The sequence below is a fragment of the Strongyloides ratti genome, scaffold srae_chrx_scaffold0000006 (assembly GCF_001040885.1).
Source record: "Strongyloides ratti genome assembly S_ratti_ED321, scaffold srae_chrx_scaffold0000006".
NCBI classification, from domain to species: Eukaryota; Metazoa; Nematoda; class Chromadorea; order Rhabditida; family Strongyloididae; genus Strongyloides; species Strongyloides ratti.
In genome coordinates, this window is record NW_020171514.1 from 64,650 (window position 1) to 86,050 (window position 21,401).

The window sequence follows — 21,401 nt, forward strand, 5'->3', positions numbered from 1 at the left end:
ATCTTTACCTGAAAATAAATTTATTAATTTACTAGATAAGCACGTAAAAAAAATAGACAAAGGACGCAAAATAAGCAACAAACAAAAGGGAATGATAGGATAGCACGGATTTTACTTTAACGACAAAGTATACGTTCTACAAACCACATAACTAGGTACTAATGTGTCTCTAGTTTAGCCTACGTACTTGTAAAATCCTGGTTCTTAAGAATTTCTCCTAATAACTCGCCTGTCCTACTTACTGCTCTTCTTGTAGTTCGGCACGGTCTCCCTGCAACTTCTTTACTGCTGCTTAGGCCATCACACCGCTCTTCATTGCATGCCTCTGGTGCGGCCTGTCTGGTAGCTTGCTTTTTCGAGCTAAGTGACTAAATATAGTCTTACGCCAATAAGACCTGCCTGTCTCGCGTCTTAGCTACAAGATTGTCTATTCAAAACTCTGTTGACCCGCCCTTTTTATAAATTAGCTATTATTGAGATTAGGTAAAGTTTTCTACAACCCCGCTAAAAACTTTACTAAATTAGCAATCGAGATGAAGACCCTGTGTGTACGCAGGAGGGGAGTTACTATGACATTTTATTTTACATGTCCCGAATCTCAGATTTCTAATCTCGCTAATGCTTATTTATTACTCTAGGCTGTCAAAGTTTTTCCTAGACAAATTTTTAGTATCTTAGCTGTTTCCCGTTCCACCATCGAGGAAACAGATTCGACAAATTTGTCGATGTTTTTTTGTATGCCTAAAAGTATTTTCAGGTTATCAAGATCACTTATTAGTGAATTTTTAATTTCTTCATAAGAACCTATTATTATGGGGATAAAATTCACTTTATATTGTGACCCATATTTCATTTGTAGGTGCCTAACAATATTCATGTCATTAGTCACTTGGTTGTAGTTATCAGAACCTACTTCCACTGTGCCATTGACTGTGTATCTTGTCTTCTTTATACTTTTTTGCATTTCCAACAAATGCGGGTTTGATACCGCAATTTCGATAACTAAGACTTGTCTTTTAGTTCTGTTAATAACAACGATGTCTGTTCTATTATGAACGAATTGTGTTGACCTAACGCGATCTTTATTATTCTTATCCATAAAGCCGTAATCACTACCATTAACTTCAACTAATTGAGGTCTGTCTACACTCAAGCACCAGCTATTATCTATGTCTTGATTCTCATTTAACTCATTCAACTGATTGATGGTTAAATGTTTCCTCCTTGAGTTCTTGATAAAGTAGTTTGCAGTTAATCTTACTACTTGGTCATGTCTCTGTCTATATAGAATTTCTGCATTCTTTGACTTACAACCTTCTATCAAGTGGCTCGAGGTGGGCGAATCGGTACACATAGGACATCTTATACTAGTTTTTTCTATTGCTGCTATAAAACGAGAAAATCCTGGTAAAGATTCTTGCTGTGCTGAAGCAATTAGATTGAAGTCTTTATCACTTAGTGGTGTTTTGCACAACCAAAAAGTCTTCAATCTTTCTTGCTTGTATAGCTTTGCATAATCCATATGCTTAGTCCATTTCTCAAACATATCTATTTGAAATCTTTCATTTATACTTTGTTCAATGGCTTTTTTGGCCTCTTTGACGTTAATGAAACAAATTTCATTTACTAATAGACTGTTAGGTTCTATTGTATATGTTATCTTAGTTTGTTTCATTAGTGTATGGAATAAACTGATTAATGACATTTTTTTGTCTATAGATTGTTTTAAGAAATAGCACTTAACTTTCTTATGGATAGGATCGAGTAACATATTTAAATCGTAAGTGATGATTGATTTTTTTGCAGCTTCTGCTAAATTTATCAATCCCAACCCACCGTTTTCAGGCTTTAGATATAATCTAGCTAAAGTTTGAGTGGGTTGTCTTAGGTTAATTACTTCGTTATCCTTAATAGATCCAGACAGTACTTTTACAATACATTTGTCTAGGATCTTGCAAAGCGCGATTATTTTTCGCATACTTACACTACCTGCTGCATGCATCACTATATATTGAATTACGTGTACTATACTGATGTTACACAACTTTATTTTTTGACCAGTAGAAAGACATGATTGGAAGATTTTAGCTATTTTACCTATTATCTTATTCGACAAGGTTTCTTTCAAGTATTTCAAATCTATTCTTTGTCTTTTTTCTGGTAATCCAATGTATTTGTAAGCTGTGTTTAACTGTTCTACATCTGTGATGTCTGAAACAGTTTCAAGTATGCTAGGTATGACACCACACTTTGATAGATTTATTTTTAAACCCATCTCAGTGCCGACCTTTACAAAAGTGTCTTTCATCCTTTTGAAGTCTTCTTTGCAATTAGCAAACATTTTAACATCATCCACAAATGATAGATGATTAACTTTAGATAGTCTTCTGCGATTATCTAGGTTTTCATCATCATTCTGTATGACTGGTTGCTGTTGTTGCAATGTGTCATTCATTGGGGGATTGCCGAGTTTATTGTTTAATTTAACAATTAACTCATCTATAGCTGTTTTTTCTAAATCTAAACCTAACTTTAGTTCTGGAAGTTTATTCAGCGACTTGCTTATTACGTCCATGCACAAAATAAACATACATGAAGCAAGGGCACACTTTTGCAATACTTCTCAATCAACTTGAATTTATTTTGTCTTTTCTTTAATTTTTTGGTTTGATGAAGTTGCATTTGTAATTTTGAAGTAAGCGTTAGTCATTATCTGTTGTATGTAATTTTTTACAGATTGCGGAAGATTCAAGACTTATATGATTTTCATCATACTCGCTTGATGCACAGAATCGAATGCTTTCTACATATCTGTATACATACAACTTACTACTTTTTTGTACTGCTTCAAAATCGTAGTATTTATGACATACGCATTTAAGGTTTCTGTCATACCTCTAAATGCTGCTGATTGGTTGAGTCGAAGGTATTTGTAACAGTTCTTATAAATTAACCCATATGTCACTGCATTTAGGTATTTTATATCTGAATTGATACAATTGATAACTCTGTAATTAGTTGGTAATCTAAGTTTTACAGGGTTATCTGTTTTCGGAAGCAAGAAAGCGTTTGCTATATGTTCTTCTTTTAAAGTTTTGACTTTTCCCGACAATAAAGCCATAACTTTTGCATATAGTAAATCTTGTAGAGATGTGAATCTTTTAAATGCCGCTGGATATACTTCATTTGGACCTGGTGTTTTAAATGGAGAACTATATTTTATGCGCTCTAAGAGTATTTCTTTAATACTTTCGAGTCCTGCATCAATATTTCTATCCTTCCATTCATTGCATCATTTATCCACTTCTGGAGTAGCTACCTTCATTGGTTTAGAGTACAACATCTTATAGAATTGTATACAATCTTTTTCGAGTACAGTCGCTTTCTTAACTTTATGAAAGACATTTTCGACTGTTTTCAAAAAGGGTTTCTTGTTGAAAAGGAACCGTGCTTTCCTTTCCAATTCAAGATTTTTGTACCTCTTTTCTTTACTCTTAAGATGTTGCACTTCATCACGAAGTTTATCTATAAAACTTGTAATTTTGTTAAAGTGCTTGCTCTTGGCTTCAATCCTCGCTAACATAAGAGCTTTTCCATTGGTATTTTTACCTTCTACTTTCGAAGACTTTCGACTCTTCCATGCTGAAGATATTTTTGATAATAGTCTTTCTTTCCTTTTCCTTGATGTAGTAATGAGTGATTTTACACTAATAAATCTATCTAAATCCAACCAGCTTTTATCATTACTAGCAGCTGTTAACATCATTGCATTGGCAATTCTAACCCACTGCTTCTGAATGGCATCATATTTAGATTGTTTTATGTTATGATCGCTTAGTTTAGCTGTCAAGAGTGCAAGTAGCTTCCCACCAGCCTGATTGATCTCATCGATCGGGATCCATTTGTTAATCTCCCATCTTCTACATTTCGAAAGTAGCTTTTGCTTCAGAAAGTGTTCTATCTTGTTTTTTGAAGATAGGTCTGAGTCAAAAACTGATTTCTTTGGATTTATCTTACGATTTAAAGAAGTGGTCTCTGAAGAATCTAGATTTAACCTACTCCTTTCTTTTGTTTTCCTGAGAACAGTTTTTTTTTTAAACGTAAGAGTACTTTCAAGCGGGTGCCTCTTACTCCTATCTTTAGGTCTTACTTTGATAGTCCTTTCTGAAGCTTCATTTAATTCCTTCGTGTTCGGAATAAAATTACTTAAGCTTTCGGAATGGTCTAACGTGGTTGTCTCTTGGACAATAACATTTTTGCCTGCTTGATTAAAATGTAATTCTTCTGATCCTGAAGTATCTATAGAATCGATTCCCCTAATACACCTTCTTTTTACTTCTGTATCTCTGCTGTCATCAGATGTTTGTACTTCAATAAATTGATCGTTTTCTGGTGTAACTTCATTACTTTCCCAGTTTGATCTGGTGCTCTTCCCCGAGGTTCTTTCTTCAGTATTTTAAGAATTTGCCAAATTCACAATATTTTTTTTTAGAAGTCTGCCCAATTAAATTCTTCAAGTTACCAAAATTTGGTCTTAAAGCAAAATGAATTGAATCCATAGATAACCTATTTGGATTCAATTCAAATGTATTCGTTTCTGAATCCACGTTAGTCTGAAAACTATTATCAGCTTCCCTGATCATGTTCGAAGAACTCGAATTATGATCATGATCGCTTGAGTGCGAGTTAACCATGTTGGTTAACATCGTATTATTTGTCATAGTTACATCAAGATCGAAGACTTCCTCAAAGTAACACTTGGGCCAGTCTTCGATTGCAACTATAGCTGCCATTTTGTCTTCTTTTGTTAATTTCTTTTCAGAAGAAGATCCAAATGGTATACAAGTCATGAGTTCCGCTTTACTCTTGATGTAACTTGATACCTGATCAGTAAATGTTCTATATTTCATGGTTTTGTGCATTTGTTTCTCAACAAAATGATTTACTTCAACCTCTGGAATATAGACCCAACTGAGAACCTGACCTACTCCTGCGCGCTCATACCTTTTAAGTCGGTTGAATCGTCTCCCTAACCAAACTGTTAACCTCTGGATTGTCTCCTGAAACCATTTTTCGACAGATCCTATTTGAAATCTGGCTCATTTAAGTGTCAGTGACTTGAAACCTATAGAAGACGCAATCGGAAAGTTAAACGTTTTGTCTTTACGTTTTCTAATACTCCCATAAGCTGGTCGCTGTGTTTGCACTTGTTCGGTGTTCTGCACGCCCGAACAAGTTTGGCTTCTATGTTTCCTCATATTATTGATAGAAAAACCAGAATCTTTCATGTGTCTTACCTACAGATTTTAGAACAAGCCGTAGTTTTCGTAAGGGCGAGGACATTCTAAAAATCAATGTGGCCACGTTAGTATGGAGCACTTTACGTATTAATTATTTGAAAGAATCTCAAAAAGGGTTTTAAAAAACAAAAAAGTCACAGCATTGCTAGAGCCATTAGATATACCTCATGCAACTCAGCAAACACCGTGCTATTTTTATTTTATTATCTACATTAAATAATACAACTAAAGAGAATAAAAATAACATTGGTGTACTGCTGAGGTCGAGTATAACTCGGCTCTAGGATGCTTCTGCACATCAGGATTCAAGATGTACGAAGTTACGCCCAACTCATCAGCAGTACAACAACTTTTAACAATAAAATCATTCTTTATATATATATTTAAATTTTTCTTCTTTGAAGCTGAGTCATGGATCCAAATCTTATAGACATTATACCTATTTTAAACAGACCTATTATACTCACCTTGTTGCTGATTTGCATATTGAGAGCATCTTGGTTGTGTGTGTTTTAACACACTATGGCGGGATAAGCCAAAATGATTTAAGTTTTGTTTTTCACTCCAAGATACCTATCTTGTCGTTTGAACGTAACTCTATCCAGTCTTAAAGTGGTATCCCTGTTTCACCAAGTTGATGACGTGGTCAACTACCTCAAAATACATGTTGTATGATTATTCTTTTACACGTGTGACCAGATTACTCATCTTATCGGCTAAGTCATCTGACATGTACTGAAGCTTTCGCTTCAAAACTTCTTCTCTCATTTCATCGAGTTTTGCCAGAATGGATTCTCTCTTATTCTGCACGATTACCTAAGATAGGTCATTCTTTACCGAGATAAAGATCTTTGTAAGCTTCTCGTTAGACCACTCTGCACCATGTTTTTGAGCTAATATGCTCGTTTCCAAAGCATCTGTTACAGTATTATCACGTGCACAGATGTTGGACGTCACTTTTTTCGCACCACTCAGCTATTTAATGGTGACTGGAGAAATTTTGCTAAAGCTTTGTTGCTTAAAGCGCTCTAAAACCGCGACGTTATCCTTGAACGCAACTTCAATGAACAACTTCTTATTTATTTTCCATACTTGTTTGCCGTACGAAGTAAGCATGCTTAGTTCCATTCTGCATTGAGTGGTTGAAGTTTCCAGCTTCTCCCCAAGTACTATCAGTTCATAAATAAAGTGCTGTGGTAGTTTATAGAGCACTTTGGCTCTTACAACTTTCAACCCCTTTTGGTTACTTTTAGATCTGACCTTTTTAATTGCCTTCACTAGTCTCCCTTTGGATTTTGTAGTTTTGGTGCCACTTTCTTGTTGTTGCTTCTTAGCTACAACCTTGTTTTGTTTTCCAGTGTTTCCTTGTCTAGCCATTTTAGAATTTAATATCTGTCTATAACGACTTATTACTTAACGTAATCTTGAGAATATGCTTCTGAAATTAAATCGATTATTATAGTTTAAGAAATACGAAATAATACAAAAGCTCAAACAACACACGGGGTTAGGATAGGAATCAGTAATGTTGTTTCTTTAAACTTAATACTTTTAATGTTTATTTTAAAGGTATTAGCTTAGAAACATTGATAAGGTTTGGCTGAAGTTAAATGTAACTACTATTCAAACGTTTTGTACGTACCAATGTTATCCTTATGCTTATTACAGATCCGTAGCACAGTTATATTATTGGGTATAATAATATCACCTGGATTTTATTTGCTACGTCTTTTTTCTTTGGAATTTTTCATGCTGGCTTATCTGCCTTCATCTGCATGCAGCCTTTCTTTTGCTATTTTTTCCAAAGGGTCTGCGGGAAAATACCTTTTTTGGACTTGCACGGTTAATTGTATGTTATAAGTCTAAGTATTGTAATTTATTTGCTATAATAAAGTTTCTTATTACGAAGCCGCGAGAGTAACTATGACAATGTTTATTCACGAATGCGACCCTATTATACCGTCTAAATTTCTTTTACTTATCCTTGTAACATACTTAACCAATACCTTATTGTGTAAGCTGTATTCACGGCAGCAGTTCTGCTTGCATTTTCTGTCATAGCCTTGATGTGTTGCTTCTTCATCAACACTTCTAATGGTTTCATGAGGCCTTCCATAAAACCTGGACTTATTTCACCATATGCGCTCATTATAAAAGGTATAAAACTAATTTGATAGTCTTTACCGTACTTCTTTTTGAAGTGATCGTTCATATTATATGCTCTATTTACTGTTTGATAATTATCAGGGCCGATCACTTCTTGCGAGTTCACCATATACCTTACTCGCTTTATTTCAACTTGTTGTTGAAGAAGCCATGGATTGCCAACTACTGCTACTTCTAGCAGTATTACCTTTTTTAATTTATGGTTAACCAAAACTAAGTCAGATCTATTATAAACTATCTTCTTAACTGATCTTCTGCGATCATCTAAAGGTTCGAAGACTTGTTCATATTGTTCTCTAGTCTGTCCTACTTCCATAAGTTGAGGTAAATTGAAACCGATTGACCAGTCTTTACCAATTATGTTGCACTCTTTCAAGTTTCTTAATTCGCATAACGGCATATATTTTGAACCTATTGCCTTTAATATGCTATTTGTAATCGATGCTAATATTGCATCATGCCTGGTTATATAATTGATTCGTGCAAGATTACTCTCACAACCGCTTAGTATATGGCTGGTTGTGAGCTCTTTTTGGCATAAAAAGCATTTTTTAACAATGTTATTCATTTTATTTATGTGTTAATTCAATCCTGGTAAAAACTGTTGTTGTGATGCTGTAATGAGATTCGCTTGTAAGTCCGATATCGCAGCTTTTTTAAGCTATGGCATCTTTAAGTTAAGGCTATCATATGCTTTAGCGAATTCAAACTTTTTGATCTACTTATCATAGTATCTCTAGTTAAGAATGTTTTTTATCTTACCACTTATGATTTTTGTGAACTCATTTATATCATCATAATACATACCTTCTATGGTAATACCTGACTTTCTTAATGAATATTCAACATTGAACTTTTTCTATTAGTGTTGTGTACTGTCTTATTGGAGTGAACTTTCCTTCTTTAAGTTCATGCTGTATGCTTAATTCTTTAATCTCTTCGTTTATAAGGTTAATCCAGAGATTCGCCATGTGTTTTACTATAGCTTGATAAGCTACGCTTTCTAGTGATCTTAAGCCTAGACTACCTTTCTCTGGTGTGCAATACAGTCTTGCAATAGAAATTGTCTATTGCCTTACTTCTATTTGTTCACTGTCAGTTATATTACCTGCAAGGATCTTTATCACTAGCTTGTCTAGTCTTTTACACAAGCTAGGTAGTATTCCTTGCTTGACCGCTGGTAAAGCATGTGCTACTGCATACCCGATTGCAGGTGCTATTGACGAGTTAAACCATTTTATTTTTTGACCTATATTTAATTTGGTTTTAAACACTTGGCATACACTGCCTAGTATTTTCTTTTCCAAACTCTTTTCTAGCGTTTCTACACATATGCTTCTACCTAACTTAGGTATACCTAAGTATTTGTAGCAGTCTGTCAATTTACTAATGTTTTCTAACATTACGTTATCTAACTTATTGTTGTATAGGACTCCACATTTCTTTGCGTTTACGTAGAAACCAAGCTGAAGGGCAACAGATTCAAAAATGACTTTGAATCTTTTGATTGTTGCATTATCCATAGCAAAGATTTTCATGTCGTCAACGAAAGATATGTGATTGGTCATAGCTGTTTCTGACATCTTTTTTATGTGTTTAGAGTCAGGAGTATCAGCAACCGTTTCTCCTTCCTCATGTCCTATACTTGACTCATTTTGAAACTTATGGTTGAGTTGGACCAATTAATCAGTTGGTAAGCTGTTGATGTTCTTACCTATTGGTAACATAGACTCTTTATTTATCTGGTAGCTAATTATATCCATACCAATGACGAATAGACAGGGTGCTAATGCACAACCTTGCATGATTCCCCTCTTTACGTTTACCCTATTGTCTTTCATGCTTTTTGTCTTATCCACATTGGATATGGTAAAACCTCTTGACCCTAGCATACCTTGGATGTATTTTGTGATACTAGCTGGTAGATTCAATGCTCCCACAGTTTTCCTCATGACTGAGTGGAATACTGAATCAAAAGCTTTTTTCATATCTACATACAATACGCTGGTAGCTTTTGGGTTCTGTTTCAAGATAGAGTAATTTACCATCGTAGCGTGTAGTGTTTCAGGTATTCCCTTGAACGCTGCACACTGATTTGTGGCTATATATTGGAAGCAGTTTTTATATATGAATTCATACGTTACAGCATTTACGTATTTCATATCTGCATTAATGCAGTTTATCGCTCTGTAGTCGTTTGGGTCGCTACTCGGCGAAACTGTCTTAAGTAAAAGAAATGCTTGGGCTGTCATGTCTTGATCAGTTAGCATAAATTTGCCTTATAACAAACCTTTTACCTTTTCCAATAGTAAACTAGCAAGAGAATCAAATCTTTTGAAAGCTGCGGAATGGACTTTGTTTGGTCCAGGCGTTTTAAACGGTCGGCTGTACTTGAGTTTAAACCTTAAAAACTCTTTTATATGGTCAATGTCTTACGTTATTGATCTTCCTGTCAAAGTCTTAACCTACTTATCGATAGCAGACTGTGGAAGTGTTTCTCTATAGGCTAATAATTTCTTAAAGAACTTAACTGTCTCTTCCTTTTTAACCGGAACTTTTTTAGCCATTCCAGCTTGCAGTACAGTTTTCATAAAGCCTGACTTGTCGTAAATACTGCGTATTATACTACCTTCTGCTTTGTCGGATTCTCTTTATTTTCAAGGAGAATTATTTCTTCCTTTACTCTATCTAAAAGACAATTCACGTTCATGTGCTTTCTCTTTGCTTTGACTCTCATTTTATCTAGAAACGCTTTTTCTTTGTCACTTGGATTGAGTCTATGTTTCCAAACACCGGTTAGTCGTTTCTAAAGTCTTATCATCCTTTTTTTCCTTTTGGTTATCTTTGAGTGCGTTATATTAAAGCCTTTAGGTGTCGTATGCTCGTACGACTTTGCCGTGTGCATCATTGCTAATGCCACTTTGGACCATGCAATGTTCACTATCTCGTATTGCTGCTGTGTGCAATCTGGAGATTTTAGTGTATCAATATATTTCCTCTATATATTAAAACCGAGATGGTTTATTTTGTCTACAGGTACTTTCTTATTAACGTCCCATCTTTTGCACGTTGGCAAATGAGGTTGGTTTAGAAAATGCTTGAAGCGTTTAGGACATGATAAATTTTCAAGAGCTCTTTTTCTTATTGGTTTTTCATTTTTTGGCATTTCCTGACCATATGGAGTACCTTTCCTTATCTTCTGACGTAAGTTTACTTTGTTTTGTAAAGATAAGGTACTTTCCTGAACATGTTTTCTAGACTTATATACCCTTTTTGTCGGTGTAGCTTCTACGCTACTAGGATGTTCGACTTCTACATCACTTTGTGATGCCAGTTCTGCTGTTGCTAATGTTTCCATTAGTACGACTTCTTGTCAATCTACTGTGTTTTGTGAGAAATTAACGTCTGTAACCGGTTATTCCTTTTCATGATCAGTTCGCAATTTTGATGATACTGGGTTTATTTTACACCTGCCTTTCTTGGCAGGTGGTTGTCTTGGACTTTCTTCTTGAAAGTCAGATCTTTCTAGTGAATTGACAAGTGTTCTTCCGTTTTTAAGACTATCCCTTCGTCTTTTGAAATTAACCTGTTTTAATCTATTTGAATCAGCGTTAGTTTTAGGTGTACCTAAGTTTAGTGGTTGTCATAGAACCACTTCTAGGTCTTTCCACATTTTTACTTGTAGTTACTACATTTCTATGTGTAGCGGTTTCGGTTGGATATTCTTTTTGAATTTTGTCTAGCAAATCTCTGTTATTGGTCGGATAGTCTGCTTCTATACTTCTCTGCACCTCCATTTTATCGCGTTTGCTCACTTTGGGTGAGAGTTCCCTGAGATTTGCATTATAACCTTCTTTTTCATTTTGTAGATATGTATTTATACATTCCTTGAAAGTTTTTTGCTGTGACTTTTTTGTCTTTAACAGAATCAGCTATTAGCTTACACTCTTTCTCACTTATGAGGGTCAAACTAACAAGGGTCTTGCAACCTTTACTAAATCTTTTTAGCCTACAAGAAATATGCTTTAAGCAAATTTCAAGGCGAGATTTTTCGACGGCTCCCTATGTTGACACACTTTCTTTTTTGTACTTTTTGCGTCTAGGTGTGATTTCATTAGCTTCATTTAAGCCTCTATCCACTTCTTCGTTGGCGGTGTCTTGACTACTGATGAGTTGGGGCATATCCCCTTCCTCATCTTTACTACTCTCATTATTTTGAATTCTTCTGCATTTCACCATCTTCGAGAGCGAGATTATTTATACGCTGCTGTGTCAGCTAAATAATCTACTTTGCAAGTCTGCACAGTTGTCTGAAGCTTATCTTAAGACAAAGTTGCTACTAGTTTTAGTTTTCAATTTAGAACTATTAGTAGTGCTTTCGGTTGGCTTTGTCTTAAAATTAGAAAACATCACACAGAAAAAAAAAAATATCATTTTTCGTCGGGTTTTAACGTTATATGCAAAATTGAATAAAAGCAAAAAAAAATTTTTTATTATTTAAATTTTTTCTTGATTAAAAAAATTATCTTATCAAAAAACGTCGTCTAAAAAAATTTATTTTAATTTCTAAAAAAAAGTTAGTAATATGCATTTTATTTTGAATTTTTATTTTAATACATGTTTTGAATACAAATGCTTTTATTTAATATAAATCATTGCAAAAAATAATCACACAACGAAAAGGAAAAAAAAAATTGGAATAATAAAGAAAATTAATAGTTTACACATAAAATGAAATTCGTCGTCCACGAAGAGTGCATTGCACAATTAATTTCTTTTTCATATTAACATGTTGAAAAAACAATTTTTTTAAATAAGAAAAATAAAATATCAAAATAAAAATAAAAAATAAAAAACATCAAACATTTAATTTATTTTTAAGGAAAATAATTATACAAAGCAATAATAGTTTAATAATTATTTATATTAAAAAATTTATCAAAATACAAAAAAAAAATAATTAAATTACTATTCAATATGATTTTAAATAAAAAACATAAAAAATATAAAAATTCTTATTTTAAATTGATACTTATATTAACAACATAAAAGAAACAAATTTAAAAATATTAACTTTTTTTATATAAATCAAAATCTTTTTTTAATGTCGTATTGAAAAAAGTTCACTTAAAATAACTATTGAAATTAAAAAAAAAATATATTTTTTAAAAGGATTATAGTTATCTTAAGTAATGTGTTCAAGCCACATTAGTGTGTTTAATCTCTTTCTTTTCATCAAATCTATCAATTAGCTTCGCTTTACCTAGCCTAAAGAAGGGCAATTAACTTATTTAAAGTCTCTTTTGTAGAAAAATTTATTATTATCATTTTATCATTATTTGTTATTTTATTCTGGAAACCTTTTCTATTGTATTAATATTTTCTGTAATTTTAAGGGTATAATTAACTTAATCCTATAAAAGGAATTATTTGTCCTGTATAAATATTTAATTGTAATATTTGTGTAAGTTAGTAATATTTCATACCTTGTTTGTAAAAAAATTACGATTCCAAAATAAGAGACGCGTTTTATCTTAAATTATCTTATTGTTTTATTATAAAATATTAAGTCTCTTCCTCAATTATTAATTTTTATTTTAAATAAAATTTTAATTAAGCGCTTGTGTTGTTTTGGTGAGACTGGACTAATAATCAGGACTACTGGCTAATAATTTTATTTTATTACTCTTATATTTTTATGAAATTAAAATAAATTAAAATTTTTTTTCGTTTAAAATTTTTATATATATATATATATCAAAAAATTCATTCATTTTAAAAGATTTTCAATGTATTAAAAATATTTTAAAAAAAAATAGTTCATATAATCATTTTTAAAAATTCTTTTCTTCAAAATTTTTAATTCAGTTTACCTCATCACTTCAAAAGTGTGAGTAAAACCACAAGTTAAATCAAAAAAGGCGCATTCTTTTTTTAATATATAAAATTATTTTACTTTTTTTATCAAAAATTTCCATATTTGCATTATTTTATAAAAAAAAAATATTTTTATGTCTATTTCAAAAAAAATAAATAATTAACTTAAATGATAACTTTGCTTTATATATCCTTTTTCAAAAATATAACAAATTTGTTTTAAAAATTTTAAAAGGTATTTGAATTTTTTTTACAAAAACTTTAATTTATTCTTTTGATATATTTAAAAAATTATAAATTTTACTAAGTCAAGTTCTGCAGCAAGCGTGTGTGAAACACGCGTTTGTTTAAAATATTTATTTAATTTTAATATTAGAAGTTGACATTAAAGCTTGCTTAACTGTTTTTATGTGATATTCAATATTCTTTATTGGGTTAATTTAACGAGTTAAAATATCTAATAAATTGTATCATAAAGATTATGGTACAAAATTTAGTTTTAATATAATATTAATAATATAATATTGTACTTTTTCATTAGTTTATCAGATCTATAACCTTAAATGTGTAATGTTTAATATAATGCAAAAATTTTTTTATCAGTTAAGAGTAATGATCAGGTGAAAGAATACAGTTTAATGTTATTCTTTTTTCTTTAAATATCTAGTTTGGGTATATAAATATCAGATGAATTTTTTTTTGTTTCATTTGTTTTATATTAATAATTTTTTTTTCTTATTGACTTTTTAAAATTATTGATAAAATTGTCATGTTTTATTTAGTAATATTATTAATAATGTATTGCAAACGGTTATTTTAATGTAAATAAATATTTTTTTGTTAATTATTTAAAAATAATAAGTGTTTTAACACTTTGAATATCTTGTGCTTTATTTAAAATTTTTTTAACTATATTTTAGGCTACCATGAAGGAATTTTGGAATTTCAACAATTGTGATACAAATGATGTTTTCATGATAGAAAAACATTATCTGAAATATTAAATATACCAATTCCAAAAAATAAATTCAACATTCCTTTGCTTTACTTGTTGTCAGCGTTGATAATTTACTTCGTAAGTTAATAATATATTATATAATAATATTGTTACAGAATTTAAAACACATCCATATGTAGAAAAATTACTTAAGCAAAAAATCGCCTAGAATATTATTGAAAACGTACACAAAAGGAAGAAGTGCGATGTTTTTTTTTCTCAAACAATGGAATTAAAATTTTTTATCAATTTTATTAATGAAACCTTTAATGGTTCATGTAATAAATTTTTGTGCACTATATCAAAAGACTACATGTTATTATTAACATCTGAAATTGGTAGTCAATATTTTAAGCTTTGCTGTTGTAGTGTAAAAATGGATTATATTATTTCTGTAACTACGGCTACTCCAGGTAATAAGTCAGATAGAGCATATTAAGAATCACCAAAACCGGAGATGTTTTATAATCATACATTTTTTAGAAATTCTTTAAATAGACCAATACCAACTATTCAAATGTATCAACTTAAATATTTTTCAAAATATGTTATGAGAAAGTTAATGGTCTATTTTTGTATTTTTATGGTATATCCAAGAAAAACAATAGAAATTACAGTTTTTCAAAATAACATGAAATTTTTGAGCGGATTGAGCTTTGATAAAAACTGGTATAAAAGTATTTTTAATAAAAAAACCATAAACAAAATGTGCAACGATATATTTAATCAAGAAATTACTTGTAAAAGTGGAAATTATGGAATTCCATCAATACATTGCTATCTTAATAAATCTGAACTTTGGCTTAAAATTGAGGAAAATATTGAAGTTTATAACAAATTTGGATTTAAACAAATTAATCTCTCTACATTAAGATCTGCTAAACTTTTGGATAAAAATTATTGCTGTGATATAAAAACATGGATACCATTTAATGTTAATTCCATAATTTTATTTGTATTTGATGCTAAAGACATTTATGAAAATAATTAAAATATTTTTTTTAATATATATGTTTGTTTTTTTTATTATAAAAAATTTATTAAAAAAAATTAATTTTATCTTTTTTGCCCATTTGTAATCTTTAAAGTCATAACATTTCTTCTTTAGAGATAAATAGATTACTGTTGATTACTTATATAAATTTTAAAAACTATGATTTTATTTATAAATAAAACACAATTAAACAAATAAAACATTTTTATTGAAAAATAATAATAAATAAAAAATTTTTACAAAAAAATTGTATAAAATAAATATTTTTTAAAATAGTATCATTATTTTTAACACGCTACAAAATACCTAAAAAATAATTAGACAAGACATATAAAAAATTTTTTACAAAACTTAAATATAAAAACTAATACATATATAATTTTACATTGATCCATCACATTGAAAGAAAACATTTCAAACTGATAATTATTTAAAATATGTTTCTCAATAATTCTAATATCAAAAGATTTTCAATTTTTAATAAGCCTAAAAAACTAATTCTTTCAAAAATAAAAAATTTTAAATTAAAAGAGCACACTATAAACACTAGAAGGAGATTGATAATGTTTTTTTTTGTACCAAAATGATCAAAAAAAATCGAAAATGAGCATTTTTTTTATGTAAAATAAAAGACTTTGAATTGTTTGGTAATGAACTTTTTATCAGAATCTTCTAACAAATTAAATTATTTTTATTTTGCACATTTAAAATAAAGTACAAAAAAGTTGATTTATCTTTATTTTTTAAAAAGCTAAATTTAGAGAAAAATTTAAACATATTTTATTTTTTGAATAAAAAATGTTTTTAAAATTTCAATAGTAAATAATATTAATAAAAATTATTATATGCCTTTTTTGGAATAAGTTCTTATCTTTTAAATGAAATATAAAAATTACTATTGTTTAAATACCTATTTCTATAAATATTATTAATTATTTTTAGTTCTACTTTAAAATTTTAAAAAATAACCTTTGTATTTTTTATGAATATAAGTTTTATAGTTTATGCAATGCATATATTTTAATAATCATGAATAATACCATTTTGAATTTTTATCTAATCTATTAAAAGTTTGTTTTATATGAAAATATTATTTTAATATAAAGTTTTACTCCTATAGAAATCTGAAATTGTATAAAGTCTTCCAAGATACATCCAAAAAAAAAATTGAACGCAAGATGAATAATATTTTTCTTTAAATATCATTGAAAATACATTTAAATAAATATAGCAAACGAAAAACCAAGACTGATAAAATATCCAAATAACTTTGATTTCTATTTTGGATCGACGATAATATTTTCATTGGATATGAAGATTTTTTTATACACCGTTAATTAAATAAATACATAAATGCTATTCTGTAAATTAAATAAATTTAACATATTGCAAGAATACAATAATTAGTAAAAGTTACAGTTAAAATTTTTAAATATTGCATTTATTTTTGTAAATTGTAATATTACTATAGTTTTGTATCAAAATAAATTGTTTTGAAATATTTACGTAAATTTAAATAGATAATTTGTTAAATTAAAAAATATATAATTAAATTTATTTATAGAATAAAAATTAATATTAAAATTTTGTATTTTTTATATCTATCAAAAAAAGTTCATTTTTTTTTCGTTATTAGGATATGCCAAATAAATTAAATGCAATTTCACAAAACTACTTAAAATTTTGAATACGAATTCAATAGAAATTTAACTTCCAATATTCAATTTAAATGTTTAGTAAACATTTTAAATAAAAACGAGCAATTTAAAAAAATGTAAGAAAGTTTTATTCAAATTAATTATATTAAAAAAATTATAGTATCTGCGATATTAAGAATAAATCTTTTGAAACTAAAGCTATTTTAAATTCAAAAGATTCAAATGTTAGAAATTTTTTAAAATTTATAAGAAAATTATTCTTGTAAGTATTATTTTTAAATAAGATAAATTTATTTATAGCTTTTCATTTTATCTATGTCATTGGAGTCATGAAAAATTTAGATTAAATTTTGCACAACATGTTTTAAATGTTTTCCTCTTGAAGGAATGTTTATTTGACAAACTAGTTGAATTATCAATAAGAAATAAATACAATAGAAATAAATCATTTTTATTTAAACAATATAATTGTTTTAAAGATATTCACCAAGAATTAGATATTGTAAGTAAAATATAAAATTTTTTTAACCAATATTTTAGAAAATTCTTTTTTTATTTGATGAACAATTAACAAGTGTCAACGTTATATCAATTTTGGCAATAATATAGATTTTTTTTCCAAGTTTGTAAATGAAAATTTGTTTTATTTATATGAAACACAATTGCATTGTCAAAGATAGAAAAAATAAGAGATGGAATTGAAAAAATGGTTGAAAAGAGTAATATGCTACAATATGAATTTAATAATCAAATAAAAGATAAATATCATTTATCATTATTAAAATTATGTAAGTTTAATTGTTATTGTTTATTCATTTCTTTTTAGCTAATTATATAGGCTTCAAAAGCAATTTTGTGATGAATATTAAACATATGAAAAAGTTACAAAGATTTAATATTTATTTTGATCAAAATTGAAAATGAATCGTTAAAGTATAACTTAGCATTTGAAAATAGCGTAGTTATTTCAAAAAAATCACTTAATGAAATACTCGAAATTTTTATAATGTTAAATGTAAGTTACTTTGCAGAAAACAAAAAAATATCATTTAAAACGACTTTGTTACAACATATTTTTTTGATTATCAAATTTGAGACATTATATGCTTAATTTTGAAAATTTAATTTTCTATTTTGAGAATGTTTTTTTTTGTAACAAACTAATACGATGAGAAATGATATTTTTTTACTCAGTATAATTAATAATATTATTAATATTATAGTTTATGATGCCAAAATTAATTATAAGAAACAATACTACAACACTATTACAATTATTATGTATAATAGGTGAACTTGAAAATCAAAACATGTTTTCAAATAAAATTCCAGTGCAGCAAAATTTTTTTTTAAAAATTAATGAATTTAAATATTTATAAATATTTATAAATTATAAAGCTTTATTGTTGATATAATATAAAAATTAAACATTTAGTAAAGTCGTATCGGTGTTGTTTCAAATAACATTATATAATTTTTAAATAATTTTAGTTAAAAAAAAATATGATACAATTTCATTTTAAAACATTTTTTTCTTTTTCAAAATTACTTCTAAATAAAAAATTATGAATATCTTAATTTAATGGCATAATAACCTTCTAAAATTAATAACTGAGGTAGAGAAGACTGTGATAATAATAATATTTAAATTTGAAACATTTTGTACACAACTTTTTAAATTATTAATATTTAAATTTCTTAAAAATTTAAAAAAAAATTTTTTCTTTTTCAAAATTACTTCCGAATATAAAATTATGAATATCTTGATTTAATGGCACAATAATTTTATTAACTTAAAAAATGAGGTAGAAAAAACTGTTTTTAATCATATATGATAATTTTAAAAAAAATTTGATAAACTTTTTTGGAAATATCTTGTTTAATTTGCATAGTTATTGTACCTGAAAATAAGAATAAGTACAAAAGATTGTTCTTAACAATATTTTTTTTTTTTTTTAAATCAAAGTAATTTTTACATAATAAATAAATTAAAAAATAGAAATGTTATTTTTTTCGCGGTTTTTTTTTAATATTAAAATTTTATTCATATTTTTTTTATAAAAAATTCTCCAAATTTCTATTACATTTATTATTACTATGAATAAAATTACAAGACTTATGAAAATTGTAGCCTTATTAGGTTACAAAAACAGTCCTGAAATTTTGAATTTATTAATTCTTGCTGATGTTCAATATTTTGGAAAATTCAGAATAAATAAATTGAATTTTGATGAAATTATAAAAATTCTTCTTCAAGATTTGAATAAAGAATTTGGATACACAATAAATGAAATGAAACCAAAGATTATTCATACAAGTACTTCAATAATTACAAGAAATACATCAATGATTGATATTTCAACATGTGTATCAAGTATTCATGAAGACATATCAAATAAAACGTGCTACGATAATTTACCAATTAAGACAAAAACTTTTGAAAAAGAATCAAAGGATACTGGAATTTCTTCAACTATAACTGTTGCGTCAATTTCATCTCCTTCCAAATTTGATATTACCACAAATGAAAACAAAAAAAAATTAATTTTGTAGAAATTTTAAAACCGGATGATTTAAAATTAGTGGATAAAACGGTATCAGAAGGTGCTGCGAAAATTATAAATTTTAATGAAGTGTTCATATATGTTATTATTCGCAAAATGAATAAAAATAAATTTAAATTAACAAGAAGAAAGTTGCCGTCAAACTCTAAATTATCATATTTTTTTACAAAATGCTTGAATTCTTTTTTTGAAAAATTTGATTTGACACCCGAAACTATTATGAATATTCATACGGATGATTTTGTAATGGTCAACTTGTTGCGTGATATTAATCAAAATACAAGAACATTTAATGCAAACATAACAGCTGCAGCTGTAAATGAAATGAGTGAATCAAGAAAAATAATTGATAAAATAAAGAAACTAAATGTTTATTTTATCAAAAATACAAATGACTCTCAACTAATGTATTATGCAAATCAAGAAGCATCCAAATTACTTCATGGAGATTCAATAAGTTCAATGAAAACAAATGAAGAAACTAGTTTATTGGATTCAATAACAGATGGTGGAATATAAAAAAATATCAATTTTAACATAATTTTGTTAAAACATAAGTGCTACAATTTTTAATTTAATTAATAATATTAATTATTTTATAATATAAATGAAAATTTTAAAAATATAATTATTCTTAATTCTTTTTTTTATAACTTTAGAAAGCTAAGAACGTAATTTATCTTCAATTCTGAAAAATTTAAACATATTGTTTGTCATCTATTTCATTTCAGAAAAATTTCCTTAACAAGTGTATAAATAATTTTAGCAATAGATCAGTCTTCATTAGCAAAAAGTTTATATTATTTAGTAAAAGATTTATGTAATGACTTTTTTATAAAAGAGAAAAATCTGTAAAAAGAATTAAATAGGAGATTAGAAATGTAATAAAATTTGATATATAAAATGACATTGAATTTAATAAAAAATACAATTATTTTAAATTTCTTGATACTACATAGTGTTTGAGGTTTTATCCTACGTAAAGTGTACCAATAAAACTTATTAATTTATATATATTTTCTTATAAAATATATCATAAATTTTACTATTAAATGAAAATTTTTACTCTTGATTATTTGTCCTAAATATTTTTAATGGAAAAAAAAAACAAAATATACTTAAAATAATTTACAAACTTTTTTATGGTCGTTATTACTGTTATTATTACGGCTATTATAGTGTACTAATCAGTATACATTTTTATTTATTTAGTTTAAAATTAACTTTAAAAACGAACATATTTTTTTAATTATTTTTTACAATAGATTTATTGTAATTAATAATAGTTTTTAATAAATAAATAAAATACTCAGTTAAAGTTTTTTATTTTTATATTAACATTGACAAAAAAAGAAATAAAACTTTTATTTATTATTTAACTTAGAACTTCTCATTTAAATATATATGAAAGATTACATTAAATTTTATAACTTCTCTTTTACCAATGCAAAAAACTTTTTAATAAAAAATATATCTATCATTTATTTTTTTTAATATCAAAACAAATTATTATCAGTTTCATTATTAATATTTTCATTCAAATCATTTTCAGTAATGTCTCCATTTTCAACCATCTTATTGTATTCATTTTGAATAGCTTTCTTACACTTTTTCATTATAATTTCATCACTGTCGCAGTCAAAATTTATAAAGTTATTGGAGATACTTTTATCTAAATTAATATAATCCATGGTAACATTGAAATTATCCATTTTTATTATCGGTGCGCAACAACTTCATTTTTTTTTAAATAAATTTTCTTTTTCTTCTAAAAGATTCTTACTAAACAATCCAACCGTATCAAATAAAATTAATTTTCCCATAACTGTTTTTAATATATTTCTT

The 21,401-nt window shown here is 27.7% G+C and overlaps 11 protein-coding genes across 11 annotated transcripts; 4 read left to right on the top strand and 7 right to left on the bottom strand.

Moving 5' to 3' along the window:
- Positions 1–179: 179 nt before the first annotated feature.
- Positions 180–2,575, bottom strand: SRAE_X000233500 (Reverse transcriptase domain-containing protein; the record flags this gene model as incomplete). The annotated part of the gene is made up of 2 exons (XM_024645536.1): positions 180–368; positions 869–2,575. The coding sequence occupies 2 exons, from the start codon at positions 2,573–2,575 to the stop codon at positions 180–182; spliced, it is 1,896 nt and encodes a 631-aa protein (XP_024499809.1).
- Positions 2,576–3,292: 717 nt separating this feature from the next.
- Positions 3,293–4,910, bottom strand: SRAE_X000233600 (Hypothetical protein; the record flags this gene model as incomplete). Its single annotated transcript, XM_024645537.1, has 2 exons — positions 3,293–4,446; positions 4,523–4,910. The coding sequence occupies 2 exons, from the start codon at positions 4,908–4,910 to the stop codon at positions 3,293–3,295; spliced, it is 1,542 nt and encodes a 513-aa protein (XP_024499810.1).
- A 2,368-nt stretch (positions 4,911–7,278) lies between these two features.
- SRAE_X000233700 (Hypothetical protein) lies at positions 7,279–8,034 on the bottom strand (the record flags this gene model as incomplete). Its single annotated transcript, XM_024645538.1, has 1 exon — positions 7,279–8,034. One exon carries the CDS (start codon positions 8,032–8,034, stop codon positions 7,279–7,281), a length of 756 nt encoding a protein of 251 aa, XP_024499811.1.
- A 499-nt stretch (positions 8,035–8,533) lies between these two features.
- SRAE_X000233800 (Reverse transcriptase domain-containing protein) lies at positions 8,534–10,057 on the bottom strand (the record flags this gene model as incomplete). Its single annotated transcript, XM_024645539.1, has 4 exons — positions 8,534–9,105; positions 9,181–9,567; positions 9,757–9,869; positions 9,936–10,057. 4 exons carry the CDS (start codon positions 10,055–10,057, stop codon positions 8,534–8,536), a joined length of 1,194 nt encoding a protein of 397 aa, XP_024499812.1.
- Positions 10,058–10,464: 407 nt separating this feature from the next.
- SRAE_X000233900 (Hypothetical protein) lies at positions 10,465–10,824 on the bottom strand (the record flags this gene model as incomplete). Its single annotated transcript, XM_024645540.1, has 1 exon — positions 10,465–10,824. One exon carries the CDS (start codon positions 10,822–10,824, stop codon positions 10,465–10,467), a length of 360 nt encoding a protein of 119 aa, XP_024499813.1.
- A 57-nt stretch (positions 10,825–10,881) lies between these two features.
- Positions 10,882–11,705, bottom strand: SRAE_X000234000 (Hypothetical protein; the record flags this gene model as incomplete). The annotated part of the gene is made up of 3 exons (XM_024645542.1): positions 10,882–11,093; positions 11,146–11,383; positions 11,541–11,705. 3 exons carry the CDS (start codon positions 11,703–11,705, stop codon positions 10,882–10,884), a joined length of 615 nt encoding a protein of 204 aa, XP_024499814.1.
- Positions 11,706–14,566: 2,861 nt separating this feature from the next.
- On the top strand, positions 14,567–14,779 carry SRAE_X000234100 (Hypothetical protein; the record flags this gene model as incomplete). Its single annotated transcript, XM_024645543.1, has 1 exon — positions 14,567–14,779. One exon carries the CDS (start codon positions 14,567–14,569, stop codon positions 14,777–14,779), a length of 213 nt encoding a protein of 70 aa, XP_024499815.1.
- A 267-nt stretch (positions 14,780–15,046) lies between these two features.
- Positions 15,047–15,331, top strand: SRAE_X000234200 (Hypothetical protein; the record flags this gene model as incomplete). Its single annotated transcript, XM_024645544.1, has 1 exon — positions 15,047–15,331. The coding sequence occupies one exon, from the start codon at positions 15,047–15,049 to the stop codon at positions 15,329–15,331; it is 285 nt and encodes a 94-aa protein (XP_024499816.1).
- A 3,758-nt stretch (positions 15,332–19,089) lies between these two features.
- Positions 19,090–19,545, top strand: SRAE_X000234300 (Hypothetical protein; the record flags this gene model as incomplete). The annotated part of the gene is made up of 1 exon (XM_024645545.1): positions 19,090–19,545. The coding sequence occupies one exon, from the start codon at positions 19,090–19,092 to the stop codon at positions 19,543–19,545; it is 456 nt and encodes a 151-aa protein (XP_024499817.1).
- A 230-nt stretch (positions 19,546–19,775) lies between these two features.
- Positions 19,776–20,075, top strand: SRAE_X000234400 (Hypothetical protein; the record flags this gene model as incomplete). Its single annotated transcript, XM_024645546.1, has 1 exon — positions 19,776–20,075. The coding sequence occupies one exon, from the start codon at positions 19,776–19,778 to the stop codon at positions 20,073–20,075; it is 300 nt and encodes a 99-aa protein (XP_024499818.1).
- A 977-nt stretch (positions 20,076–21,052) lies between these two features.
- SRAE_X000234500 (Hypothetical protein) lies at positions 21,053–21,268 on the bottom strand (the record flags this gene model as incomplete). The annotated part of the gene is made up of 1 exon (XM_024645547.1): positions 21,053–21,268. One exon carries the CDS (start codon positions 21,266–21,268, stop codon positions 21,053–21,055), a length of 216 nt encoding a protein of 71 aa, XP_024499819.1.
- Between the last annotated feature and the right edge of the window lie 133 nt (positions 21,269–21,401).